This window comes from Aythya marila (genome assembly GCF_965140915.1).
Source record: "Aythya marila genome assembly, chromosome: 7".
In the NCBI taxonomy this organism is placed as follows: domain Eukaryota; kingdom Metazoa; phylum Chordata; class Aves; order Anseriformes; family Anatidae; genus Aythya; species Aythya marila.
Window position 1 is genome coordinate 35,316,052 of NC_139048.1, and position 23,463 is coordinate 35,339,514.

The 23,463-nt window shown below is 37.9% G+C and overlaps 1 protein-coding gene across 1 annotated transcript in view; it reads right to left on the reverse strand.

Moving 5' to 3' along the window:
• Positions 1-3,271: 3,271 nt before the first annotated feature.
• The window catches only part of CABCOCO1 (ciliary associated calcium binding coiled-coil 1), a gene marked incomplete at its 5' end in the record, with an annotated part of 63,995 nt that continues 43,803 nt past the window's right edge, over positions 3,272-23,463 (reverse strand). Inside the window, 6 exons of the mRNA XM_082764677.1 lie at positions 3,272-3,368; positions 3,619-3,720; positions 7,566-7,631; positions 13,259-13,349; positions 16,114-16,254; positions 17,104-17,226. Coding sequence (XP_082620803.1) covers positions 13,272-13,349; positions 16,114-16,254; positions 17,104-17,226 — 342 coding nt within the window. The 3' untranslated portion in view covers positions 3,272-3,368; positions 3,619-3,720; positions 7,566-7,631; positions 13,259-13,271. The remainder of the gene's footprint in view (positions 3,369-3,618; positions 3,721-7,565; positions 7,632-13,258; positions 13,350-16,113; positions 16,255-17,103; positions 17,227-23,463) is intronic.

Genomic DNA, 23,463 nt, shown 5'->3' on the forward strand with positions numbered 1-23,463 from the left:
CTGAGAATTTATACGTTTTTGAAAGATTCTGCTCACCTTTAAAACAGAAATTGACAATTTCTGCTTTTGGTCTAAGCCAGAATCAGAGAGAAACGAAACTGGAATATTCAAAATCCCCTTCTCTTCTTTATGTCCCTCTCCACATATGTACCAAGTGAACAAAAGCAGTTCAGTACAGGAAGGGAGATGAGACAGGATGAGGGACCACTGTTCTCCACAAACACATGCAGCCAGAAGATAAAAGGGAAGAGCTGAATACTAGATTAAATGCAAGTTTCATGTAAATGATCACTTACAGAGACCTAATAAATGATTCTCTGCAATGCAGTCAGAGATTTTCTCTGCTTTTTTCTTTTTTTTTTTTTTCTTTTTTTTTTTCCCTGTTTTGTTTTGAATTTGAATTTAGAAGCTTTTCCCGCTTGGAGGATAATGTTCAGGTTTTAAAATTTGTATTAATCTGTCACAACATTTATCTGTCATTCTATTAAAGTTTTGTTTTAATTGTCTTTTCTTTAATGGGTTGACTTATCAGAATGGATTATTTAGAATAAGCCCTTTGAAGAGTGGTACTGCATGGGATGGGACAGCATGTAGGAAGGATGTTTTTTTAAATAATATGATCTCTTTTGACCTGAACAACAAATCAGTTTTGGAGCTTCTGTGTTAACTCTAGCTGGGACTGACGAGGATCTTCACTGCAAATCTCTCTGCTCGCAAGGACAGTCTTTATTTCCAGAACAAAGAAGGAATCAACTGGAGACGGAGGCTTTTCTGACAGACACCCATACGCCCCTTTCAGGCAAGAGTGGTAGTCTGAAAGCTCTCAGTTTTGGGGGTTTTGTTTTTTGTTTCCCCATCAGGTCAGGGATGCTACTCTAAAGAAATTACAAATTGCTCCCTCCAGAACAAAGGTCTCTGACAGCCTCTGCTGGGTTCCCTCAGACACCTCTGTCCTACTCCGCTCTCCATGCCACCATCCAGCTAGATGTCACAACAGGATGCAATCTACACATTGCCTGCTTCACCTCCTTATTAATACAGTTGTGAAAATCCCTCTGTGAGATTCGGGCTGTGTGCTGACTGAGGCATAGCCATCAGCTCTGTGCTGCCATCCCTGCTTGGAGTAAGGACAAGGAGGGGACAATACAGAAAGGCACCACAAAAAAAAAAAAAAAAAAAAAAAAAAAGAGTGCAGAGGATGCCCATCAAATATCCACATTTTTGTCGTGTGTGTCCTAGATAGATTCCTGGAATAACTGCTCGCCCAGGGTCTGATGCAAGTTTGGATACTTGAGCCCTTGTGGCTACAGAAGACACCTTTCTCTCACTCTGCTGTATCAATGCTTAGTCTGAACTTTCTCTGCCTTGTGATCTAATCAAAAATGACGTCAGGTTACTGTACCATGATCAGTCAGTGTTTGCAGTTTCTCTTATTCACACTTCACCTATATATCTTCAGTTATTCTGTCCCTCTATTTTTTATCTCTGATCAAAATATGTTCCAATGATGGAACATATTGGTACATGGACACATTCCAATACCTTTTTCCTGCTGCTAAATACAAACCTCTTATTTGCTAACTTCCAATTGCATTTGACCTTGAATGGCACAATGGCTTTACATGTAATCTTTCATATACAGACCATGATTTCAGTGTTGATTACAAGACAGAGATATGGTAATCTCACCTGTTTGAGCTCTGTTTTCCCCTCAGGTCTGGGAGTTTCCGTTTCACTTGTCTTCATTCTCACCAGCCATTTTGCATTTGTCCACATGATCGCTGTCGTCCTGAAAAAGAGAGGAGACATTTGCTCAGCCTGCAGGTCATACGTAGCTTGTCTTTAATGAAAGCGATCTCATTTCTTCCTTCAGAATAAGAGAAAAGCTCTCCATGAAAAGACAGATGATATGAGTATGCTTCTGCATTACTCACTGAAAAAAGGTCCAAACCTTGATTATTATACCTGTCTCTCCAGTGGAAATAGAGTGACTCCTGGAAAAACAGTGAAGCCACAGTGATATAGCAGAGACAAACCAAGACAGAGGTTTTGGAGTACACTGCTCTGTTTTGTTGTTGTTGTTGGGCATTGTTTTGTTTTGTTTTTAAATACATCTCATGTCCTGCTTTATGAGAATTTTTGAAGGTTTACACAGAAGCTAGCACACCTGAGAAAGTAGAGCAGAAGCTTAGATTATGAACTTTGCTCATGGTTCATTCAATATTTTTAATAAAGTTTGTAAAGGTTTCCTTCCATCAAAGAATGCCCCTTTTGATTAATCAATTGAATTTGATATTTTCTCTATGGAAAACACAAAGCAGTATACCCCTTTGCCAATTATTTACAGGCAGCTTCACAGCACGCAATAGAACAGTTATTTTCTAAGTAAAAGAGCTGTGATCGGAAACTTTAATAAACCACTTAATAGTGTAGCATCCTTTTCTTCCTTTAAAAAGGCACAATAAGGACATATCAAGCCATTTTTTGTATAATCTGCATAATTTCAAAATAACATATTCAGGGAAACAGACTTGTCTTAAATAGCCTTCTTTGCATTTACATCTGTAACAGCTGCAGTAGCAGCACTGACAGGCTTGATTTTATTCAGTGTTTCAGGATCAACATAAAATCTAGGCTGAAAATTAAAGGGAGTAAATGTACCCCTGACAGTCAAGAAAATGATCTTGGTCCAAGAATATTTCTGGCCAGAACTCGCTTTCAAAAGCAGCTTTGTCATTTGTGCCTGGCCTAGTCCCAATAAGTGCTATTATGATTTGTTACATTTTCTATAGAACCAGGAGACCATTTATTAGCCCCATGGTATTGTATTGAGCTTCAATTATGTAATAGTCATTATTCTGCTGAATATCCAAAGCTTTGTAAGAAAGTTTTAGCTCTGGAAAGAAATCTACAAGGTTCTCAAATGATTTTGAGGAAGATCAAACTCCCCCTTTTTTACTAGTTGAAAGAGGAAAGGTCCCTTCTTGATATAAATCATGAATAATTTGAATAGTCTTTTTTTCTAAAGAAAAACTCCTTTTCCTTTGAAAGCCCTTGATAGCTTGGGATTCAAGCAGAAAAGAATAAAAGAAGAAATAATAGTTTCTTCCTAGAAGAGAACGTGATAGGTATGCCTCCAAATTAGTAAGATTTTAATTTAATTATAACAGAGGAATGTGTGTGCACGTGTGATTTACCTGCTTATAAGTAAGCAATGAGGGTGTCTCCCGTATGTAGCTTGGATGAGGAGGGGGGCAGGTCCTCAAGCACAGCCTTGCTAGGGCCCCCTGAACAGAGTTTTTGCAGCTGACATAAGCCAAGGATGCACCCTCCAGTCCTCTTTGCTCATTCAGCTGCCCATTCAGGTCCTGCAACGCAAATCAAATAAAATCAAATCCCAGTGGCCTTCCACTTCCAATCAGTATGAGCTATCCACATCTCCCAGACTGTTGACAAATTAACTTCCATAAAATAGTATGTGCTATTAGTTATCTGTTATCACCATCTTTCTGTGACCCTTCAGTGTTTAAAAATCCAACAACCCAAAACATAGATCTTAAAAAGCACTGACATCAAATAAAATTTGATCATTTTCAAGCAATTGTCCTTTTCACAAACCACTTTATGCGATGAAGGCTTCAGCTTCCAGTTCTCAGAGGAAGTCTTGGTCACGTGTGAATTTTTCCCTGCTCTCTGCTGGCAGGCCAGACACTGCAGTTCCTGTAACAACCAAACAGCAGGTAAAAATCAGCCCAGCTCTTGCTTCTGTTTTCTTTTTTTTTTTTTTTTTTTGTGTGTGTGTGTGTGCATGTGTGTTTGTTTGTTGTTTTTTTAAACTACTAACTAATACACCACACACAACACACATACAACTTATACACGCTACAGCTGATCTGCCTCAGAGTAGCAAAACCAATTATTCCTTGGTATTCTCAGGAAATGGAAGAGAAATGTTCTCAAGGCTGACAGATTTCTGAAATGATCTTTCTTTAACGTATGCTCAGTTTAGCTGCTATTTTAGTAAAATGACTCTAGCTTTATACCAGCTGAAGAGAAAGCAGAAAGTAAATCAACAAGCTTTCTTTCAGCTAGACTTCAGTATCTCAAAAATTCACAGCTAACGGAAATTTGCTACCAAGGTTTCATCCCTATTATGAAAACAACCATTTCAAACACTGCTGTACAACTTGATGTGATTACAGCCAGTGCATAGCAATGGCTCACACGTAGGTTTTCCTATCTGAGAGGGAGCAAGAATAAAACAGGTACTAAGTAATACAGTTTGGCCACAGCCATATCATCCCCTGGTTATTTTTGCAATATGAGTTATAAATGGATCAGATGCATTTGCATTTCATTCACTAATTCCAATCAAAGCAACATATGTGTCCTTATTTTTTCATAATAGGGGAAAAGAAGTTGGATATCCATTTTATCTTTAAGGAAAAAAAAAAAAAAGGGCATCAAGCCAGAATCTAATCTTGTCTGCCACTATGTGCCACTATGTAAACGATGAGTAAGTCTGCTCAGGTCAACAGAGCAACAGCAGAGTCACATGAGTCACAGCACACTTCTCTTTGGAAAGATTTCTCCATGGCTAAATATACTTTTACAGTTGCTTCAAGAAAAGCTCTGTGTCAAGGTCTAATAAATGCTGGCAGTGATGCTGAGCTCTGAGCAATCATAAAGCCAAAAGGATGAACAAGAATTAACAAGTGGACTTAAAAAACTACTGAAGAAAATGGAAGTTTTTTCCATGTAAAAACTGAAGTATCAGAACATTGGTAATGAAAATCATAACCTATTTTTTCCACTACCTACACTTACTCACCTTTCAAATGGATCTGAAGAAAAAAAATAGAAAGTGAAACAATTTTCTCCAGAATCCAAGTGTAGAAAATACTCTGAAATCAACAGACTAAGCTTATGTAAGTTACCACTCAGCTATGCGACAACACAGAGTTTGTTCCACTATCATTTTAAGCAGTCTTTTCCCAATAAATGTCTTGTTCCTCCCAGGGGAAAGCATTAAATGAACGTACCGCTTCTGTTATCAGTGAACAGGAACAGCCAAATCAACAGAAACTAACCCAACACACCACCCATGATCCAACAGCACGGTAATTCCAATGAATACCCTTTATATCTCTGTCTGATACACACAGTGCTGAATCTGGAAAAATGAGAGCTCAGTAAGCCATAAAAGAGATGCCCTTTAGTCTTCCTTTTTTTTTTTTTTTTTCCCCCCCCTCCGTGGGGTCATAATTTAGCACTATTACAAGGATAGCTTTAGGTAATCAAAATTGCTTATCAAATGTGGGTTTGTATTCCCTATCAAAAGTGTACTGAATTAGAAAAGATTTAATAATTCCTTGTGAATTTCTCTTCTACCTAGTCTTTTCACTGGAAGCCTGATTAAACAAGTATTATTTCTTCTTAAGTGGTTTTACAGTTCGTTTATCTTAGATTTATGGCTATCAACTTACTTTAGAAGGTATTAGATAGCGTTAACGTTTGACACATATTCTCTAAATCATTTACAGTGCTCTCCATTTGCACTAGATGATCAGTAATCTTCCCAATATTAGGTTTTATTGACAATGCACCATATAGAGTTCTTATTATATGATAATGATTTAAGATAGGTGTAGGACTGGGAACTAATAAATCCAAAAGCTCCTATTTGATTGTTGACACAAAGCTGGGGAATAACGTGCATTCATCTAAATCACAACATTTCTCAATAGTGCAGTGGAGATGAGCAGGGGCTCAGCCCGGTTCTCCTGGTTCCTGAGCCTACCTCCACCCCGCCAACGCTGGTCCCAGCCTGACAGCCTCAAGCAGCCCAAGCACGCCTCTGTTACACTTGAGTCACACCAAGGTAAATATGCCAGTTGAGATCAAGAAGCGTTTCACCTGAGCAGGGAGTAAGCCTGGAGATTAAGGTTGTAAAAGATGATCCCCCTGATTTATATTTGGGAGACAATATACAAAGGTGTCATATATAACAAAGACATACCATCATGCAGCCCTGCACAAGAATTATTTCACAGAAATATTGGCATGGAGAGTTATTGAATTCAATTGAATAATTTATTCAACTACTTCTACAGAATATCAGACCCCACATCCTTACTACTCATAAAAAAAAAAAAAAAAAAAAAAGTAGGGAAAAAAAAGCCTTTGGTGGCAAATGAGCATCTCTCCACTGAATTCTACAGAATTAAAGTCTCATCTGCAACCCTGTAATCCAAAGGTAAGTCTTTGAAATGTAGTCAAGAGATCTGTATCAGTCCTGCTTTTACAGTACATCATTGGAAATGACTTCTGGGGCATCTGAGCTGCATGAACTGGCAATTTGTTAAGTTGAAATGTGACATCTCAAAAAAAAATAAAAAAAAAAAAAAGAAAAGAAAAGAAAAGCTGAAATGATCTCAGAGCAAAAGTAACACAAAATCAGAACCTTGCTTTTATCCAAAAATCACCTGGTAGAAAAACTTCAATAAAAATTGTATAAGTGGCAAATTTGTCACGTGGCAATTGCAGATGACTGTAAATGTGAATAGTACGGAAGTACAGTAAAGAGCTTGCTTTGTCTCACCTTGCTCATTGAGAAATACAAACAAACCAAAAGTCCTTACTCAGACTAAAGGCTTGGCAGGCTCACCCAGCTGCCTACAAATGATTTAGGAGGAGAGAACATCGAGAACTCGGCTCCAATCAAAATCAAAGACCTAGTTCAATGCTATGTACTAAGCATCGCTGTTACATTGTCTTACTTTGGCAAAAGCAAGCACAGATTTACAGGTGGAAGGGAAGTAAAAAAAAAAAAAAAAAAAAGTCCTCCCTAAATCAATACTCCCCAGTACAGTATGCACACTTCTGGCTTTGACATGAGGGAGTGCTTTAGACCCACTGCTTAGCTTGTTAGCAGGCAATTTACTAATGTACTGCGAAATAGCAGAAATATCACAAGTTCTATTTTTCTTATTAATGGAGCTAACTGCCTTCTGCAATGCAGTATCTACATTTTTGTCTGCTTGTCTCATTCACTCAGCTCCTAAATCAGCAAAATTTAGCAATCTTCAACATCTCTCAGTAATGAGTGAAATTTCTGGTACTACTGTGAAGAAGGGAGGAGGTCAATAAGGCTTGGGAAAATTTGTTAGTATGATCTGTAATATGAATTTGGCAGAAAAGAAATTGAGAACATTTCTTTGGAAAGCAATCAAAGGGCAAAGTTTTCCTCTTGGAGCTGCATGGTAATTCACGACTTATATGCTCCAAATAAACTTAGTACTCTGATGATTACAATAGCAAAGTATCCAGTGTCTGCCTGACAGACCAAACATGGGCATTTTTCCCCTCTTTGTCAGTATTTTTCTGTTCAGGCGGGCGGGCACGTGTATGTCTGCTGACACACAGATAAAAACTGAATGATACATCTCTGCTCAGGAAGATTATAATTAAGTTAGGTATGGCACAAGAAAAAAATGACAAGTAACAGGACCGGTGGCAGAAATTTAGGTTCAGCCTAGCAGAGCGCAACATACGCTTTCTCTTACCTGGATCTTGGCTGCTCCTTGTGTACATGAAAAGTCAGCAAATTCGTGGCTCACTGCCTGTACTACCTGAAAACAAAGAAGTGACTGATAAAACTGAGGAACTTGACAGACTCTGGGACAAGCAATCTCAAACCTCTTCCATCCATTTAAGCTTGTGTTAATCAATACAAAATTAAAGCGTGGAGCTTGCTGCTATGGAATAGTATGGTAGCTAGAGTTCAAAAAAGGCCTAGGCATGTTTATGGAGAAAATATCACTTAATTTCAAACCACTGTTTGGTCTGGGAGCATACTTGGGCTCCACAAGTTTCTAAACCACTGAACAATAGAAGGCTACGCCAAGGATCCCTCAGTCTGAAGGGTATCCTGTTCCTATACTTTTCCCTAAACATGTCTCATAAACAATGCCAAAGGAAGAACGCTGGGAGATTTGGATCCTGCTCTGTCCAGACATGACATTTCTTATACTTCTAATTAATGCAATCATAAAAACAGACTGTTTAGACAAGAAATTGCGTTGGCTGGAGTTTAAAAGAGACGAGATGCAGATTTTAAGAAAAAGTTGTATGAGACATCTTCAGAAAGGGTTAAAAAAGAGCCCGGTTAAAAATTTGAAATATTCACAGGGACTAACCTCAGTGGAGGGAGGCAAAATCCTGAGGCCTTCTCTGCAGCCACTGGAGGAACTGGCTCATCCAGAAGATCCTTCAAAGCACTTGCAGAATCTCCCAACCTGAATCACCATCCACATCAGCATCCCAAATCAATACAACTCCAACAGCCTTTCCTCCAGGAATGGAGAATTACTATCCTCATTTTAGGCAAGTAACTTTTATGGACCATTCTTTCTCATAGCCTTTGAACAATCTCCTTCTGTCAGGCCATAGGTCTCCCTTCTTACTCCCCCTATTCCACTATACCAGGGCACTTACAGCGACTGACCTTTCCCTATTTCGTTCTTTCAATCAGCTGCTTAAATGTGCAAAACAAGTACAACTACTGGCATGCCTAGCCAACAGTGAGAGCGTAGAGTTCTGTGTGAACACAAACCTCATATTTAATGCAGTCTTTGCTTTGTCAGTGAAAGCTTTAAAGCAGTGGGCCACTAATTCTACTATGTAAAAAGCCAGGCTGTTTCTGTCCGGGAAATATTTTACATTCTGTTCTTTCTGCAGTATTACTAATTCCAAAGTTCTCTTTAATGCTCTGCATCTGAATGGGACTCTCAATTACATGAGTCACTGCAACTATCCTTTGATTTTTTTCTTTCTTTCTCTTTTTTGGCACGAACGTGTAATCTAAATCCACAACTGCTGGAGTTTGTCGCTTGCTCTGCACACTTGAAGTGCCACAAGAAAATGGGTTGAAGAGTTACATGCATGAGTTTTGAGTTGCTCATGGCAAGCGATGCAGCCCGAGTGTTTTGTCATTGCTGACATTTCCTTGACAACTGTGGCAGAGAAATAGAGGTGATCTCACCTTGGGCACAACTCCTCCCTACACCAGTGTACAGCAGAACCACGCACATTGTGGCAGGGGCAGGTATAACACCATCCTAAAATGAATATGAGGGAGAGGAAAGGGGGTGAATTGCCCGGTTACCCGCAGTATCTTTTGCTTCAGGATGACACATCGCTCTTACTAGTGCTAGTAAGAGTGTAAACATCCCTTCCACACCACAGGAAAGCTACACGCACTAGCTATGAATTCTTTATGACCCTTGATATGCACATAACCCATGTTGAAGTTCATCTGTCATACCTACACTCTGCCATAAACAGGGGCTAGCTGAAGATGAGAGGGTACAGCCCATAATAGTATCCTCTCTTTTGAGCAGCTGTCTTCTACTTACTTCTGGGTGGTTACAACCTGGGATCAAGCCTATGCTAGGGAGGCTCTGTACAGCAGAAGTAGCATCAGAACACCCTTCTTTGCAGTGGCTTGTGAAAATCTCACCAGAACAAGACAGATCTAACAGGAATCCCTTAACAGAGGAGCCCAAGCACCTTACAGGATGAAAAGGCAGAAATAAGGACTGAAAAAGTTTAAAATATACTACTGGAAAAACAACAACAACAAACAAATAAAACAAAACAAAAAACACCACAACCAACAAGTGTGTGTAATACAAATATGTTTCTTGTTACACAGTTAGTATGAACTGCAAACCAAAGCCCATCAATGAAAACAATACACTACTCACAAAATAAATCCTTACAAATAAGTACAATACCTGCACCTGGATGCATGCGTACTGGTGGTTAACTGAATCATGTGCTTAAAAATCTGATTTAAATGGACAAATGCTGACTTTGCACACATTTTGTGGTCACGTTGGCAGGGTAGATTATTGAAGAAAATGTCTTTTTCTCACTTGTGGAAAGCTGAATACAAAGCCCACGCACAGTGCTTTTCTGGGAAAGCAAATTTTCTAGGAATGTCAGTTATAATTTTAGGAAGGAAACAATGTGGTAATTTTCAAATTCAAATTAAGTATTGGTGCAGAAGGAGAGAAGCAAGGCTTGAGAAGAAAAGGTCATGGCAAAACACTGTGGAACAGGTTAAAAAAAAAAAAACAACAAAAAAAACACTTTTCTCTTTTTGCCCCTTTTCCATCTTTTCCAGCCAGCTTCTTATTAGGAAAGCTGTTTTCCATCTTTTATAAACTTTCATTCTCCGTCAATGTAATGCAGGAAAGTGCTGCTTTCCATCTTTTCTAAACTTCCATCCTCTGTCAGTGTAATGCAGGAAAAGCATTGCTTGAAAAGCTTTTCTTTTGCTAGAGGATAATTACTAGTTGTTCACTACCTCATTATAAAATCCTAGAGGAGACCAGGATTTTACCATGCAGATGCTAAAAAGCATCAATATTATACCTTACAGAGGAAAAACTATAGTGTTTCTTCTATCCCTTTCCCCCTAGAAAATCCTTGCTTATTTGGGAGACAAGGCAGAATGTAACATCTTTTTTCTTTTCTACATCTGCCTGATTTAAATTGAAAGCTTTGTAGGGTGGAACCCGTTAAGAACGACGTTAAATATGTATATTTTAAAGAACTATGTCACATCAGTAGTGAAACAAAAAATCAAAGATTATTATGCCAAAGCCTCAAAAGCCTCAACTGTAGGTCCCAGAAATGACAGTATAATTATTTTTAGAGACAACTATAGCAGTAACTCAACATGACACGGGAGACTTTAAAAACAGCAAGCCTGATTTAAACCATCGGAAAAGCCAGGAATACAGGCTGGAGACTGTTCTTAATGCACCATATTGCATCTGAACATTTTGTTCCTACCCATCCATCCAAAGCATGACGTTTTGCATTTCATATTACCATTCTGAAGACATGAAAGGATTCTTCAAGTTGATGTTCATATGCTGTGTCAGAGCATGTACTCTGACTGCTTGGAGAGATGTCATGTCCACCTTTTGCTCATCTTCCCGCCTTCACCTGAGTCTCCTTAACTATCCCCCCTCCCATTTCAAAAATAATAATAAAAAAAATAATAATCCCTGGGGCTGTTTTTACTGGTAGCATTATTTCAGCAGGAAGATAGCTACAAATACTATTAGTCAGCAGGAAGAGAGCTACAAGTACGGTTTGTGGGATTTGAACTCCACGTGGAGTTTCTGCAGTACCTCAGCTGTTATGCATATGTACTAGGAGCGACTGCTAACAAATCACTGCAGTAATACTTGATGTTCATATACAACTTCTCATCTTCAAAGCACTTCAAAATTTCCCAGAAGTTCTACAAAATATGGGAGAGGGAGGAAGAGATATGGGCAAAAGCCTTTGTTTAGCATTGGTCCTAACATAAATCATCATTATTCCTTTTCTGCTTTGTCATATAGCAAGAATGTTGTAGTCATCAGATTTGACTGAAGTGCTAAATTGACAATAACGTTTTCAGCAAAAATTTTAAGAAACACTCCTCCCCTTCCATACAGACAGTTCTTTTCAGAAGTTATGTTCACACCTTTGAGTTCAAAATCAGGGAAACTTGTGACATTAGCATAATGCTCTGGGAAATTAATTTATGTATCAAAATAAAGGTCCTTTTGATTTTAGAAATTTTTCATGACCAAAAAAAAAAGTCATATTTCAAAGCAATAAAACATTGCAGAACATAACCATGGATCTTAGAGATTTTAAAGGATTTTTTTTTAGGATAAACCAATAATTCCTCATGAGTTACCTCACCGTTCAAATTGGAATAGTTAGCTTTTATAGCTGAAAGGAAGCTCTTATTAACTTGTTGGCCCATGTTGGATAGAAAAATGAAGAAAACTTTTAGTGAATTGCTATAGAGCTTACTTCTGGTCATGTAACGGGAAGAATTTTTCTCAACAGGTGAGACCAACTAAAATATTCTGCCCACTTAACATCTCAAACAACTGCTTTACAGAGAGTCCAGTGCCCACACATCTGACATGTACTTTAAAGAGTACTTCCAGGCTATTGGCACTCAAATGCCGCTACTGAATATTGTCTTTTAATTCTGGGAGCTCTTTCTGATGAACAACGTGCAGGCAATGCCCCCTTCTGGCTGTGCTCTCAGCTCTGAGCACAACCAGGGAGCACGCCCATGCGAGGCAGGCAGTGACAAACAAGACCTTTCAGGCAAACTATTTCAGGTTATTGTCATTTTTGCCTGGATGAGTCAGGCTTGCGAACGTTCTTCGTTCTCGCCATAAAAATGTGGGTGAAGTGAAAAAAAGCCTAACATTTTACTTAACGAGAAACAAATACAAAATTGTAACAAATAAAATATTCTGTTTCGTAAATATTCACTTAAACACGCAATCCAGCTCTTACGCTTGAAAGCATGACTTGTTTTTACCATGCTTTCTAGGGCACAGAGTTCTGTAACATAGCAATTAGTATAGTTTACTATTTTGAAACATAGACGTTAAACCAGTTCTTCTGATGTCAATTATTGTATAGTTAAGATTCCTCTTGTGTTTACAACATTTCTATAATGTCTGACAAAATATGGAATGATGTTAGCATACAGAGGAATACGAAATGCATTTTCAGATGAAACGTTACACATATTCCAGAAAAAAATCCACGGAAATCAAAAGGAATTCTTTCTGGGAAGACTGTAAAAGTACATACTCTTCTTTTACGCAGTTTTAGTATGGTGGAAATAAAGAAGTGTAATATATGAAACTAGTTTAAAAGCTTAGAAAAAAATTAAAATGAAATAACATACATGTTATTAATAACTAACTATAGAAAAAAGTGTATAATTACATGTTAATTAAATTCTCTCCTTAGTGTATCTGCAATGCCTCAAAATTACATTTTCTTTCTGTGTATTCTCCTTCCAGCAAAATATCCTGAAAAAGCAGAAACTTTTAAGCATTTCACAACTGGAAGAAAGAAATAATAAAACCAGAGAGTTGTTTTTTTTTTTTTTTAACTGAGATTTATATTCAGAAATAAACTGAACTTCAACATGCTTGTATTACATATCCTTCTGTTTACAGTCTCCCACTTAAGTCTAAACTAAACAACAATCCTGGCAGAACACAGTGAATTTGAGGAACTCGGACGAACTATTTCTAGGTAAAAGTTAAGTGAACCATTTTCCTTTATACAAAAATAATTATGCTCTGGCAGAGAGCCAGTCTTCTCTGTGTATCACCGCCCACCCCCCAGTTTCCGTAAAATTCAACATCACCTTTCTTATCTGGTTATTTAGGACTTTTTAATTTTTCGGTTCTCAAAGTATAAGCTTCTTCTTGTATTTGCAGCTTTTCATTTATCTCTGCCTGTAAAGAAAATCAGAAGAAAAAAGTGGTTATGCTGGAGCTATCTTAGGCTGCACATTGTCTTTGTGGTTTTGACACAGTGTGGTGCAGTAAGACAGACATTATCCTACACACCTTCCTGTTTTGCAGACATAACGGTGTTTCAGCCTGTACTTACGTGATAACACTTTATCGTATTACTGTGCGCAATCCCGATGTATGGTATGTCTGCCATGAACGGGAAGTGATCTGGGACAGCCATTTCTCATATAACCTTGTCTTGGGAGATAGGCTAATTTGCCTGTATTCTCAGACAGCCTTTACCAATAAACACCAAATCAGAAAAATTGCTTTGGGATTTGATTGTTTCCACTGTTTTCCTTTGCTGCAGATGTTTGTTCTCTAGTGTAATACATTTTATTGAAATGGCTGGAATTAGAAAGCATTACTGAAAATGAACAATAAAAAAAAACATATTTCTGTGATATTGCTTGTCTTTCTTAATTACAAACACAATTATGAATGTGTATCATATTCTGGAAATCCAGACTGTTGTACATACTGAACACTTAATTTGCAGTGTAATATTCATGGGGGAAAGTACAAAGGTTCTGACATATCTTAGTGAAATCTGCAGCAGTGATAAAGTGTAGCAGTTCTTAATTTGATAGCATATAGAAATGTGGGATCACTGGGACAAAGAGCACAAATATTGGGGTTTTATGGGGAGTTTACGTGTATTTTTCCGTGTCGGCATACACCACTGCCAAGATACATGAGGAACAGAAGGCGTGCAATGATGCAGTCCTTCCAAGAATTGTGATGTTTTGTTGAAACAATTAGAAAGGGCTAAAAGGTCCTTCACAGACTCTACCAAAATTGACCCAAAACTTAGAGATACATTCTGAATAGACTTCATATAATTCTGATAAAGTGAATGGATGTGGCCCGTAAAAACTTGCAGTAACTCGCCATGTTAGGAACATTTTGTTTTGCACGTCCTGGAAATCCCTACTGCTGCTATCCTGCAAACTTCCTGTCGTTAGATAGCCTCAACATCTGCTCTATGGAGAACTTTTTTTCCAAAGTTCTCCATACAATTGGTCAGCATCAAAAAGCTGGGATTTCTATCTCAGCTTTGTGCCTTTGGATATTGCCTTCATCATATTAAATCCACCTTCAAGTATCAACAAATATGTTCCTATCCCTATACTCCCATAAACTGTAAGTATGCTTAGATGCTTTCCTGTGGAACACTGACCCTCCAGGCTAATCCTCTCCTAGCCACCCCAGATGCCTTTTTTTCTCCATTTTTTTTTAAGCTCTCTGTCTCCAATTCTACATTCAGTGGAAATCAGTTGCCACCATGCTTACTCTGGCTGCTGTTACCATCACTGAGCATCAGCACTATGATTTCAGACTGGAAGTTATTTTCTAGACCCAACAAGAGCAAAAGCTGTCCACTGCAGACAAAATGCAGATTGCAAAATCACAGTTCTTTCATAACAACACAATGCCATGAGTTTGATTATGTAGCAGCTAAAAAAATCTCATGGTGGGACTACCCCAACTTAAATATCAGGTGAAAAAGATGAACTGTTGAACAACTTTCAAAAACAAAAAGGATTTTTTTTTCTAGGTATATAACTAGAGTTCTGAAAGAGGAAAAAATGCATTTCTTTCATCTCAGCAGGTTTTGTAAAGAAGAAAAGCTCTTAGTACTGACGCTAATGAAATAAAGGTCAAGTGAAAATCATGCATTCCTTTGTTCTGTAGGGATGGAAAGGAGTAAGAGAACATAGGCTAGGTTCTCTTCCATTGCCAAAGGCATGCTGAAAGGGAATATGAAATGAAGTAGGTAGATCTAACGATGGTATCATTATTCCAATTGATATTTCCCATTCATACATAATCCATGCAAAGCAATTTATCAATATCACACTATTTTCAGATAATACTATATATTTAATAAACTTCTGCTCAGTCAACCGTATCCTATATGCTGGATCAAAAACTGTAATGACACAAAGCTTAAAGTGCTTAATGCCACCTGATCGCTGAAATACGACCACATAGTATTTCCATTGTTGAACTGAGTTCTAGCTGGTTTACTATCAATAACTTCATACGCTTGAGGGAGCAGTTTACAAAATAACAATGGTCTACTCTGCTGGCTTTCCACATGTTTCAGTTTACAGACCACCCTATGGAGAAGCAGATCACCCTACTACAAATTTAAGCCCACTGACAATAGCTTACTACCTTTCACGAACCCTTAAGAAATAACTCACAGACTCTTCGGAGTCTGCAGACCACACACTGAAACCTGATCTGTTCCATTAGGATGGCTCTTCTACCCTTACGCTGCTACCAACCAAGGTCTAGAATTGGTATGAGTGTGTTATTCCTGATACGGATCGGAGGATGTGTAACAAAGATGTGTCTAACAATTTATATTAAGCACATATTGCACATGCTTCATCCTAGCAGCTGGTCCTGAACCCCCAAAGAGGAATTTTGCCACTGACATCACTGAGAGCAGGATTTGGCCCATGTTTCTAACACATAGTAATGCTGAAGATATATGTTGTTATATTACTGAATATTTTTTATCTTGTCACACGTAGGCTGACTAAACTATGAGCTATTTATAGAGGCTAATTCACATTCTTACAGCATATGGACGTGCTTTTTGCCAGCTTTAGCATGAATACAGTTTATATTCATTAAAGCTGAGCTAGCTAATTAACCATAGAATTAGCGAATAGCTTTCTAGCAATAGTACCTCAAGGTTGCCAATGATTTCATTTGGGATTCCACCCACTGCAGACTTCTGATCTTCAACAGTGAAAGCAGCCACAGCACCTGATTCAAGGGACTCTGCCTCTGGACAGGGTTCTTCCAGGTGACCTTCTTGATCAGATCCCTAGCAGCAACCAACCATAATAAGAAATATGTGAGTTAGAGCTTCCTCTTGTTCTCTACAGGACCAACTGTGTCAGCCCGAAGACACCCAACAACCACAGCATCACAGAATCACCTAGGTTGGAAGAGACCACCAAAATCACCTAGTCCAACCTCTGACCTAACTCTAACCAGTCCTCCACTAAACCATATCACTGAACTCTACATCTAAACGTCTTTTAAAGACCTCTAGGGATGGCTCAACCACTTGCCTGGGCAGCCCATCCCAATGCCTAACAACCTTCTCGGTAAAGAAGTTCTTCCTAACATCCAACCTAAACCTCCCCTGGTCCAACTTTAGCCCGTTCCCCCTCGTCCTGTCAGCAGGCACGTGGGAGAACAGACCAAGCCCACCTCGCTACAGCCTTCTTTAAGGTGACTGTAGAGTGTGATAAGGTGGCCCCTGAGCCTCCTCTTCTCCAGGCTGAACAATCCCAGCTCCTTCAGCTGCTCCTCGTAAGACTTGTTCTCCAGGCCCTCCACCACAATACACAAAGCCAGAATTTAAGAACTTCTGCTGACAGACTATCAGCATCACACCTTCACTGCCCAGGCCAGGCAGATGCTGAGGTTATGAAGTTGCATAGGGCAAGAGCCCAGACATGCTGACTCAAATTAACGTCCTCCTCTGCTGACTGGTTAATGCAATGAAAGCAACTACATTCAAGCATTCATTTTAGAAGTGAATGCATTCTGGAGAAAATAAATGTCATTAGTGACTGGGCACCAATAGGACTAAATGAGGTAAGAGGCTCATAGAAAAATAGCTGAAAAAAAAAAAAAGGAAAAAAAAAGGAACAAAACTCCATACCTTAGATTCCATCTCTACAAATATTGGCAATACGATCAGTGATTCACAGCTCTCCGAACGCATATCTTCTTCCAGTAAAGGAGGGAAGGGGGTAACTGCAGGTGGGGCAAGTTCAATCACATACTGGCAGTATATACATATATATGTAAGAAAAATAAAAAAAAGGAATTCAGGTTTAATTATTGCTCACAGCTTTAATGCATTTTTTTTTTTTTTTGATCAGAATTGAAATCCTTAGCAAACAGCAAAAGCAATACTTTTTTTTTGGTTACTATCCAGGTGCTCAGAACTGGAAAGCATACTGAAAATGATTATAGATCAGCTTTAATTTCTAGTTGCATCTCAAGGGATCCCATTTATAACACTTGGAAAGAACAGATGATTTTCATAATTTCATAACACTACAGCTTCTTACTCATACGGATAATTAAGTTTAGAAAACACAGTGCTTAGGTAACATGCAGTCTTCACAATGCAAATTTGTCACTTCTAAACAAGGATCTTGTTGCATTTGGGGATCAAATGACCCTGTTGACTTCTGGGGCATTCAATCTCAGGAGTGAACAAGAGTAAGACTGTTGTTACACTGCATAAAATAAGGCCCTAAGAAAAAGATTTAAAGATGTGACTTTACCTTAAGAATTAATCAATTTTTGTTGCTAGACCAACTTGCTCCCATTTCTTTTTCCTGCGATCATCAGAACTTCACTGGTATCCAGCTGGCATGTGAGCTGCTGCTCCAGTGATGTTTAGACCACAAAATGGCAGTTTTGCCCCAGCACTAGCTGGGGATGCAGCACTTCATCCTCACTGCTCAGGCTCTTTTGCAAGTGATGCAGAAGGCTGCCCTGAGTCCTCCAAAGGGCCAAGTTTTTGTTTTGTTTTGTTGTTTGAGTTTTTTTGTTTGTTTGTTTGTTTTTAATCAGTGACATACCAAATAAGGTGACAAAAGTAATTTTTAAACTAGCAAGGAACAGGGCATAATAATGATATGTTTTGGACCTCTACAAAAAGGAAGTGCCCACTGAGAATAGCAGGCAGATGTTCCAGTTCTGAGTCAGCTATTAAAAAACAAGATTTTGCTTGGATGGTGAAAGTCAACTGCATTAATTCACAATGGGGTAATTGCAGCTCCCATAAATTAAATTTCCTCACACCTTGGAAAGCGCAGCGCAGTTGATATTTGGCTTACTTACACTTACCTGCTACAACTAAACATGCAGAAAACCATGAAAGCTTCTGTAAGTTTGCAAAAGTGATGACAAAAAAAAAAAAAAAGAACAGATAGACCAATTCATTTTACTGCATTAAAAATCTCTTTTGTAGTTCTAAAAGTATTTCAGAAGTTATGTTTGGATTCTGTCATACGTGAGCTACCCAAAAAAGGTAGATAGTATCATCTCAAGTTTATAACAACCCAAAAGGCTGACAAAAAGATTTCCAGAATTTAAGTGAGGAGAAAAGCAGCTTTTATAGAGACCAAGAAGCATTTCCAGTAACACTTGTGGCTCAAATTTTGCAGCCCTCTGCTAGTGTCTAAATATTGACAAATGAAATAGTTTATTGTTTCATCAGAATGGTGACCTAAATGCTGTTCTTTCTAAACTACACCAGAAGATTTGTTTTCAAATTCTAATGCTTTTTAAAATGAGAGTCCTTTTGATTTAGCAAATATTTCAATTTTCTCTGATTTCTCACCCTGTATTTTCTCAATGAAAAATATTTGCTAAGTTGGATGAGAATTCACAAATAGTTTCTGCTTCCTTAAAATGGCTGCTTTTAGTTATTTAGTTAAGTATTCAAGTTTATTTAGTTCAAATCATTATTCCATTTATCCACTTGGTTTCAATTAAAAAATAATAATAATGTAAAAAAAAAAAACAACAACAAACAAACAAACAAAAAAAAACTAGATGGGGTTTTAAAATCAATTCCTAACTAATCAAATACATTTTTGTAGCTTGGATAAGATTTTCAGAGATTCTGTTTTAGAATAATATTTTTACTTCACTGCGTCCCTTTAAAGAGAGCTATTCTTTACTCATCTGTTCCATGTCTAATAATAACCCTTGGATCATTAAGAAATAACTAAATTACAGCAGAACTAGTCTCTTTAATGAGCCGTAACAGTCTCAACATTCAGCCAAAAGTTTTTTAAAAGTCTCTGAAACTGCAATGTAAAATATAAAATATTTTGTTTAGTACTAAGTTTGTAAGTTTGTGAGCAGTACTACATTTTACAGCCAAAATATAGTGACCTAAAAATGCCATTCTGCATTGCTCCTTCCTATACATCGTCTCCTTAACAAGTCCAGGGGAAAATTAGAACGAATGAATTGTGGCGAGAGCCTGAAGCCAACAAACGTATTTAAATGAATCCTTCTGATGCAATACTTTCCTTTTTAAAGAGAGAAAAAAATACAAAACAATTAAGTCTTTGTATTTCCTTTGAACAAAGCCTCATGTTTAATAGCACCAATGGCTCCATAGTAAAATCTATTTAAAAACAGAGGAGACACAGTAAGTTTTATACAGCTACAGTTAGCTTTAAAAAATGTTGCTAGTTTCTGAAACCTGAGTAAATTTATGGCAAATTACTTCCACTGACCTACATTAAAAAAATATATATACTTTAAAAAAAAATCCTGAGGATTTGTCATTATCTGAGCATCATTCACCATGACAAAGATGTATTACTCAAAGTGTCCTTTTGAATCAATGTAACTACCAAAACATGAGGAACAGTTTGGCAAGACGATAATGCCTTAAAATTAATTGGCAATATTTTCATGCTCATTGCGATCCAATGGGTCCATGAGAACTCAAACACAAATAAAGGCAGTGGCATAAATACAGAGAACAGATCAGTGTCAGCTGCAGATAAAGGGATGCTCTGAGAGAGACCAGAAGGAGCAGAAGTCAAATATAATTTTCTTACTAATTCCTAGGTGCAGTGGGGTGCCAAAAGGCCCCTTGAACCCGGACAAGTTAGCGCAGGCTAGAGGCTGCTCCAGCGTTCAGCTGAGGATCATGTGGGAAGCATCATTTGGCATCACCTTTACTTTCCCACCCCAGCTGCATCAAGTCCCAGCAGTCACAGCTGAGGGCTGCAGCCAGTGTTGAAACATCGCTCTAAATTTCCAGCCACGTGCCACCATTTTTTTCCCAGGATTCTTTCTAGTAGAAGTTTGCATAAAACCAGGTAAAGTATAAAAAGGGTCATGCTGTTCTGTACATAAACCCACATGCTTTTCTTTTTGTTGAGAGCTAGCAAATTACCTTTTTACCAATGTAGGCAGAGCAAAGACAATAAAACAGTATACAGGAAAATTTCTAAAACAGAATAACGGCAGGAAAGAAGATTGGTAAAGTGTTCTAATAAATGAGTTCCACAGATGTGGTAGTTATTATAAAATTAGCTTTGCATAACTTACCGATATAACGTTACATTTTCCCCCAGATGTTATCTGTTACTTGAATTAATTTTGCTTAAGTTTCTATTATTGCAGATTTTATCCACACCGTATTTTATTATTTAAGTTTCCGTGGCATAAAACAAGCCCTGGCTGATAGCATTACATTTAATAATATATGTAAGAGGTTTTAGTATTATACAAATGGCTGCTGGGTATATCTTAATAGTCATAGCGCAGAACGTCTGCTCTCAAAATATTATGTAGATTAAAACCAGCTATTTACTTACACTCTAATTCAAGTCATTGGAAAGGTTTGCAGTATTTATGTACATGGTATGAAGGGAACCAATCTACTCAGGGAATAAATGTCAGAGTTTGAAAATTAGCAAAGCTGAGGTCAAGGTCAGTTAGGATTTGCTTACACACTTGCTGAAAATTAGAATTTACAGTGTATGCTTATTTATTTCTTAAATGAGAAATGAGAGGGGGGTGGTGGTGTATTTGCTTCTTTGATGTAAGGCTTTTGTATCACAGAAACATTTTTAAACCACCTTTTCAGCTTAATATTATCTGAAATTCTGTACCCCTGTCCACAGAGTCTTAACACAAATTCTCCGTAGCTAATCTTACCAAACATAGGAAAATAATTATTTATAAGGATTAGAAAAAATATCCCAAGTTCAGCATGGACCATTCCTAAAGCCTAGTAACATCTTTCAAAGCTTTTCAATGTCCTTAGGTGGGATATGGATTTGATTCTTTATAATGACGGATGCATTTTTAAAAAAGTGTTGTGTGTTATTTTCCATATTTGTATCATCTGTGTAGTTTCTAACTGTATGCTGTGGGGCCTTGTGCTACCGGAGTCCTGCACAGACTTCTCTCTTACATATGATCATATGTGAAATTTGTTATGAACCCAAATCTTTAATATAGGATTGACATTATTTTGTCATTCATGCTAAGCATGTCCAGCTGCACATCTACCAATCTTCTGAATTTCAGTTGTTGGAATAAAAGGCATTTACAAGCTGTGTTGTGTTAGGTGCCTATATTTCATGGGGTTGATGGGGTTGAGTTGCAATGAAAAACTAATGCGCGGAGATGCGCTGCCTCACCCTGATTCAAACCAGCTTTTTTCTTCCCCTCCTTAGCCTACCAGCATATGCAAACACAACAAATCCACTTTACCTGCCTTCTAAGGCATCGCCCACAGTGTTCTCACAGGTGAGGTTTCTGGGAGGCTGCTGATAGCTTTTCAAATGCATTTCCTATCCTGTTTCGCAGCAATGCTATGCACAAGATCCAGAGGACTGAAGGATGTTATGAGGCACTCGGAAATTTAATCCAGATACATGATCTGTACAGTGTGACTAAGATGGCAGAGCTTGCTTCTGAACGCCTTCACTACACACATTTGAATTCATATTTTAAGTAGAAATAAGATCAATGAGGGATTAAACTTGGCCTCTTAAGTATGTTCCTCAGTTGCCAATGATGTACATGGAAAGTCTGTGTGCATGTTCCTGGGCAACAGTCTTCAAACCACTATTCCTTAAATGAGACAAGAGTTCAGTAAGTCAAAGGTATGCTTTACACAATTTTTCCTGCATTTCAGAATTCAAGTTAATACATTTTAAAGACAGTTTTCCATATTTCTGAGCTGAGATATGAATCCACTTTGCTGACAATACATCAGCAATTAATCTAGTCCAAAATAGCTATCTGAAGCAATTTGGTGCCTACATTGACAAAACAGGATCTCCTCCTCCCCCCCAGGAAGCTGTAAATCAGTCGGTGACATCTGGCCTCAAGGACATCGGAGTCATCTGAAATGTGGTAATTTATATTAATGAACATCAATATTAATTTTTAAATAAAAAGAATTTGCTGCTGCCATTATGTTTACATACGGAATATTATTTATAGCTTGTGTTCCTCCTTTCCTACATTTTGCCCATAAATTACTGTACGGAAATACACTGTCACAGTTATAAATATTTTTCCTCAGAGTTAAAGCTTTTACATATCCTCTTCAGTAACTGCATGAGAGAAGCAACCAGGATTTTCTTGCTTCTCTAACAACCGCTGCCAATTTTAATGCTTGATTGAGCAGAAAAGGGTGCTTCTACAAAAACAACCAAAGCTCTCCTCTCTGGAGACACCTTACTGCAGAATGTCCTTAATACCTAGATTCTGTAAGAATATCCTAACATCCCTGAAAGAATAAAATAAAATCCTGATTTTATTGGGTTGCAGTCATGTATCTACTTCTGCTTTTACCAATCTTCCAATTATTGTTGGCAATTCACAGATTTTTTAGAAAGACAAAATAAGAGACATTAAAAAAAAAAAGGAAAAAGAAAAACAGAAAACAACACCAAAACACCCAGTTGGCTTTCATGCTGAGGGCACATCACTAAATGATTCAGCTTGGAATGGTCACTCTAAATTCACATTGTGTTTAGCATTGCCAAGTCTCCTAGAGTCATGGGATTACAAGAGAATCTCAGCTTTCATTTAAAAATAAATTTAGTGTCTAGCTCTTATGGTTGCAGAGGAAAGATGGAAAACATAAATCTTGAAAGCTCAAAAACTAGACTGCAAGCAAAAGGAACCAAAGAACAATTATTTTTAAGCAAGTCTCATGACTTTTTTTGAGGTCTTGCTCAATATTTTAAATGCTTGAAGTTAACAATACCGTTTTCAAAGCAATGCATACAGATTTTGAGAAGGTGTGAGGAATTTTTTTTTAGTCCCTGAAAGTGCAACGTTAGTATGTCAGAACTCTTCAAAGTACCAGCCCCCTCCCTTCCACTTCAAGGGCACTCAACAAGCAAACTGCAGCCAGCTCCCATTGTGGCTCTGCAGTTTTATTCAACAGAGATCTAAAGCCTTAATAATAATAATAATAATAATCAAGAGCCTTTTCCACAGAAAACAC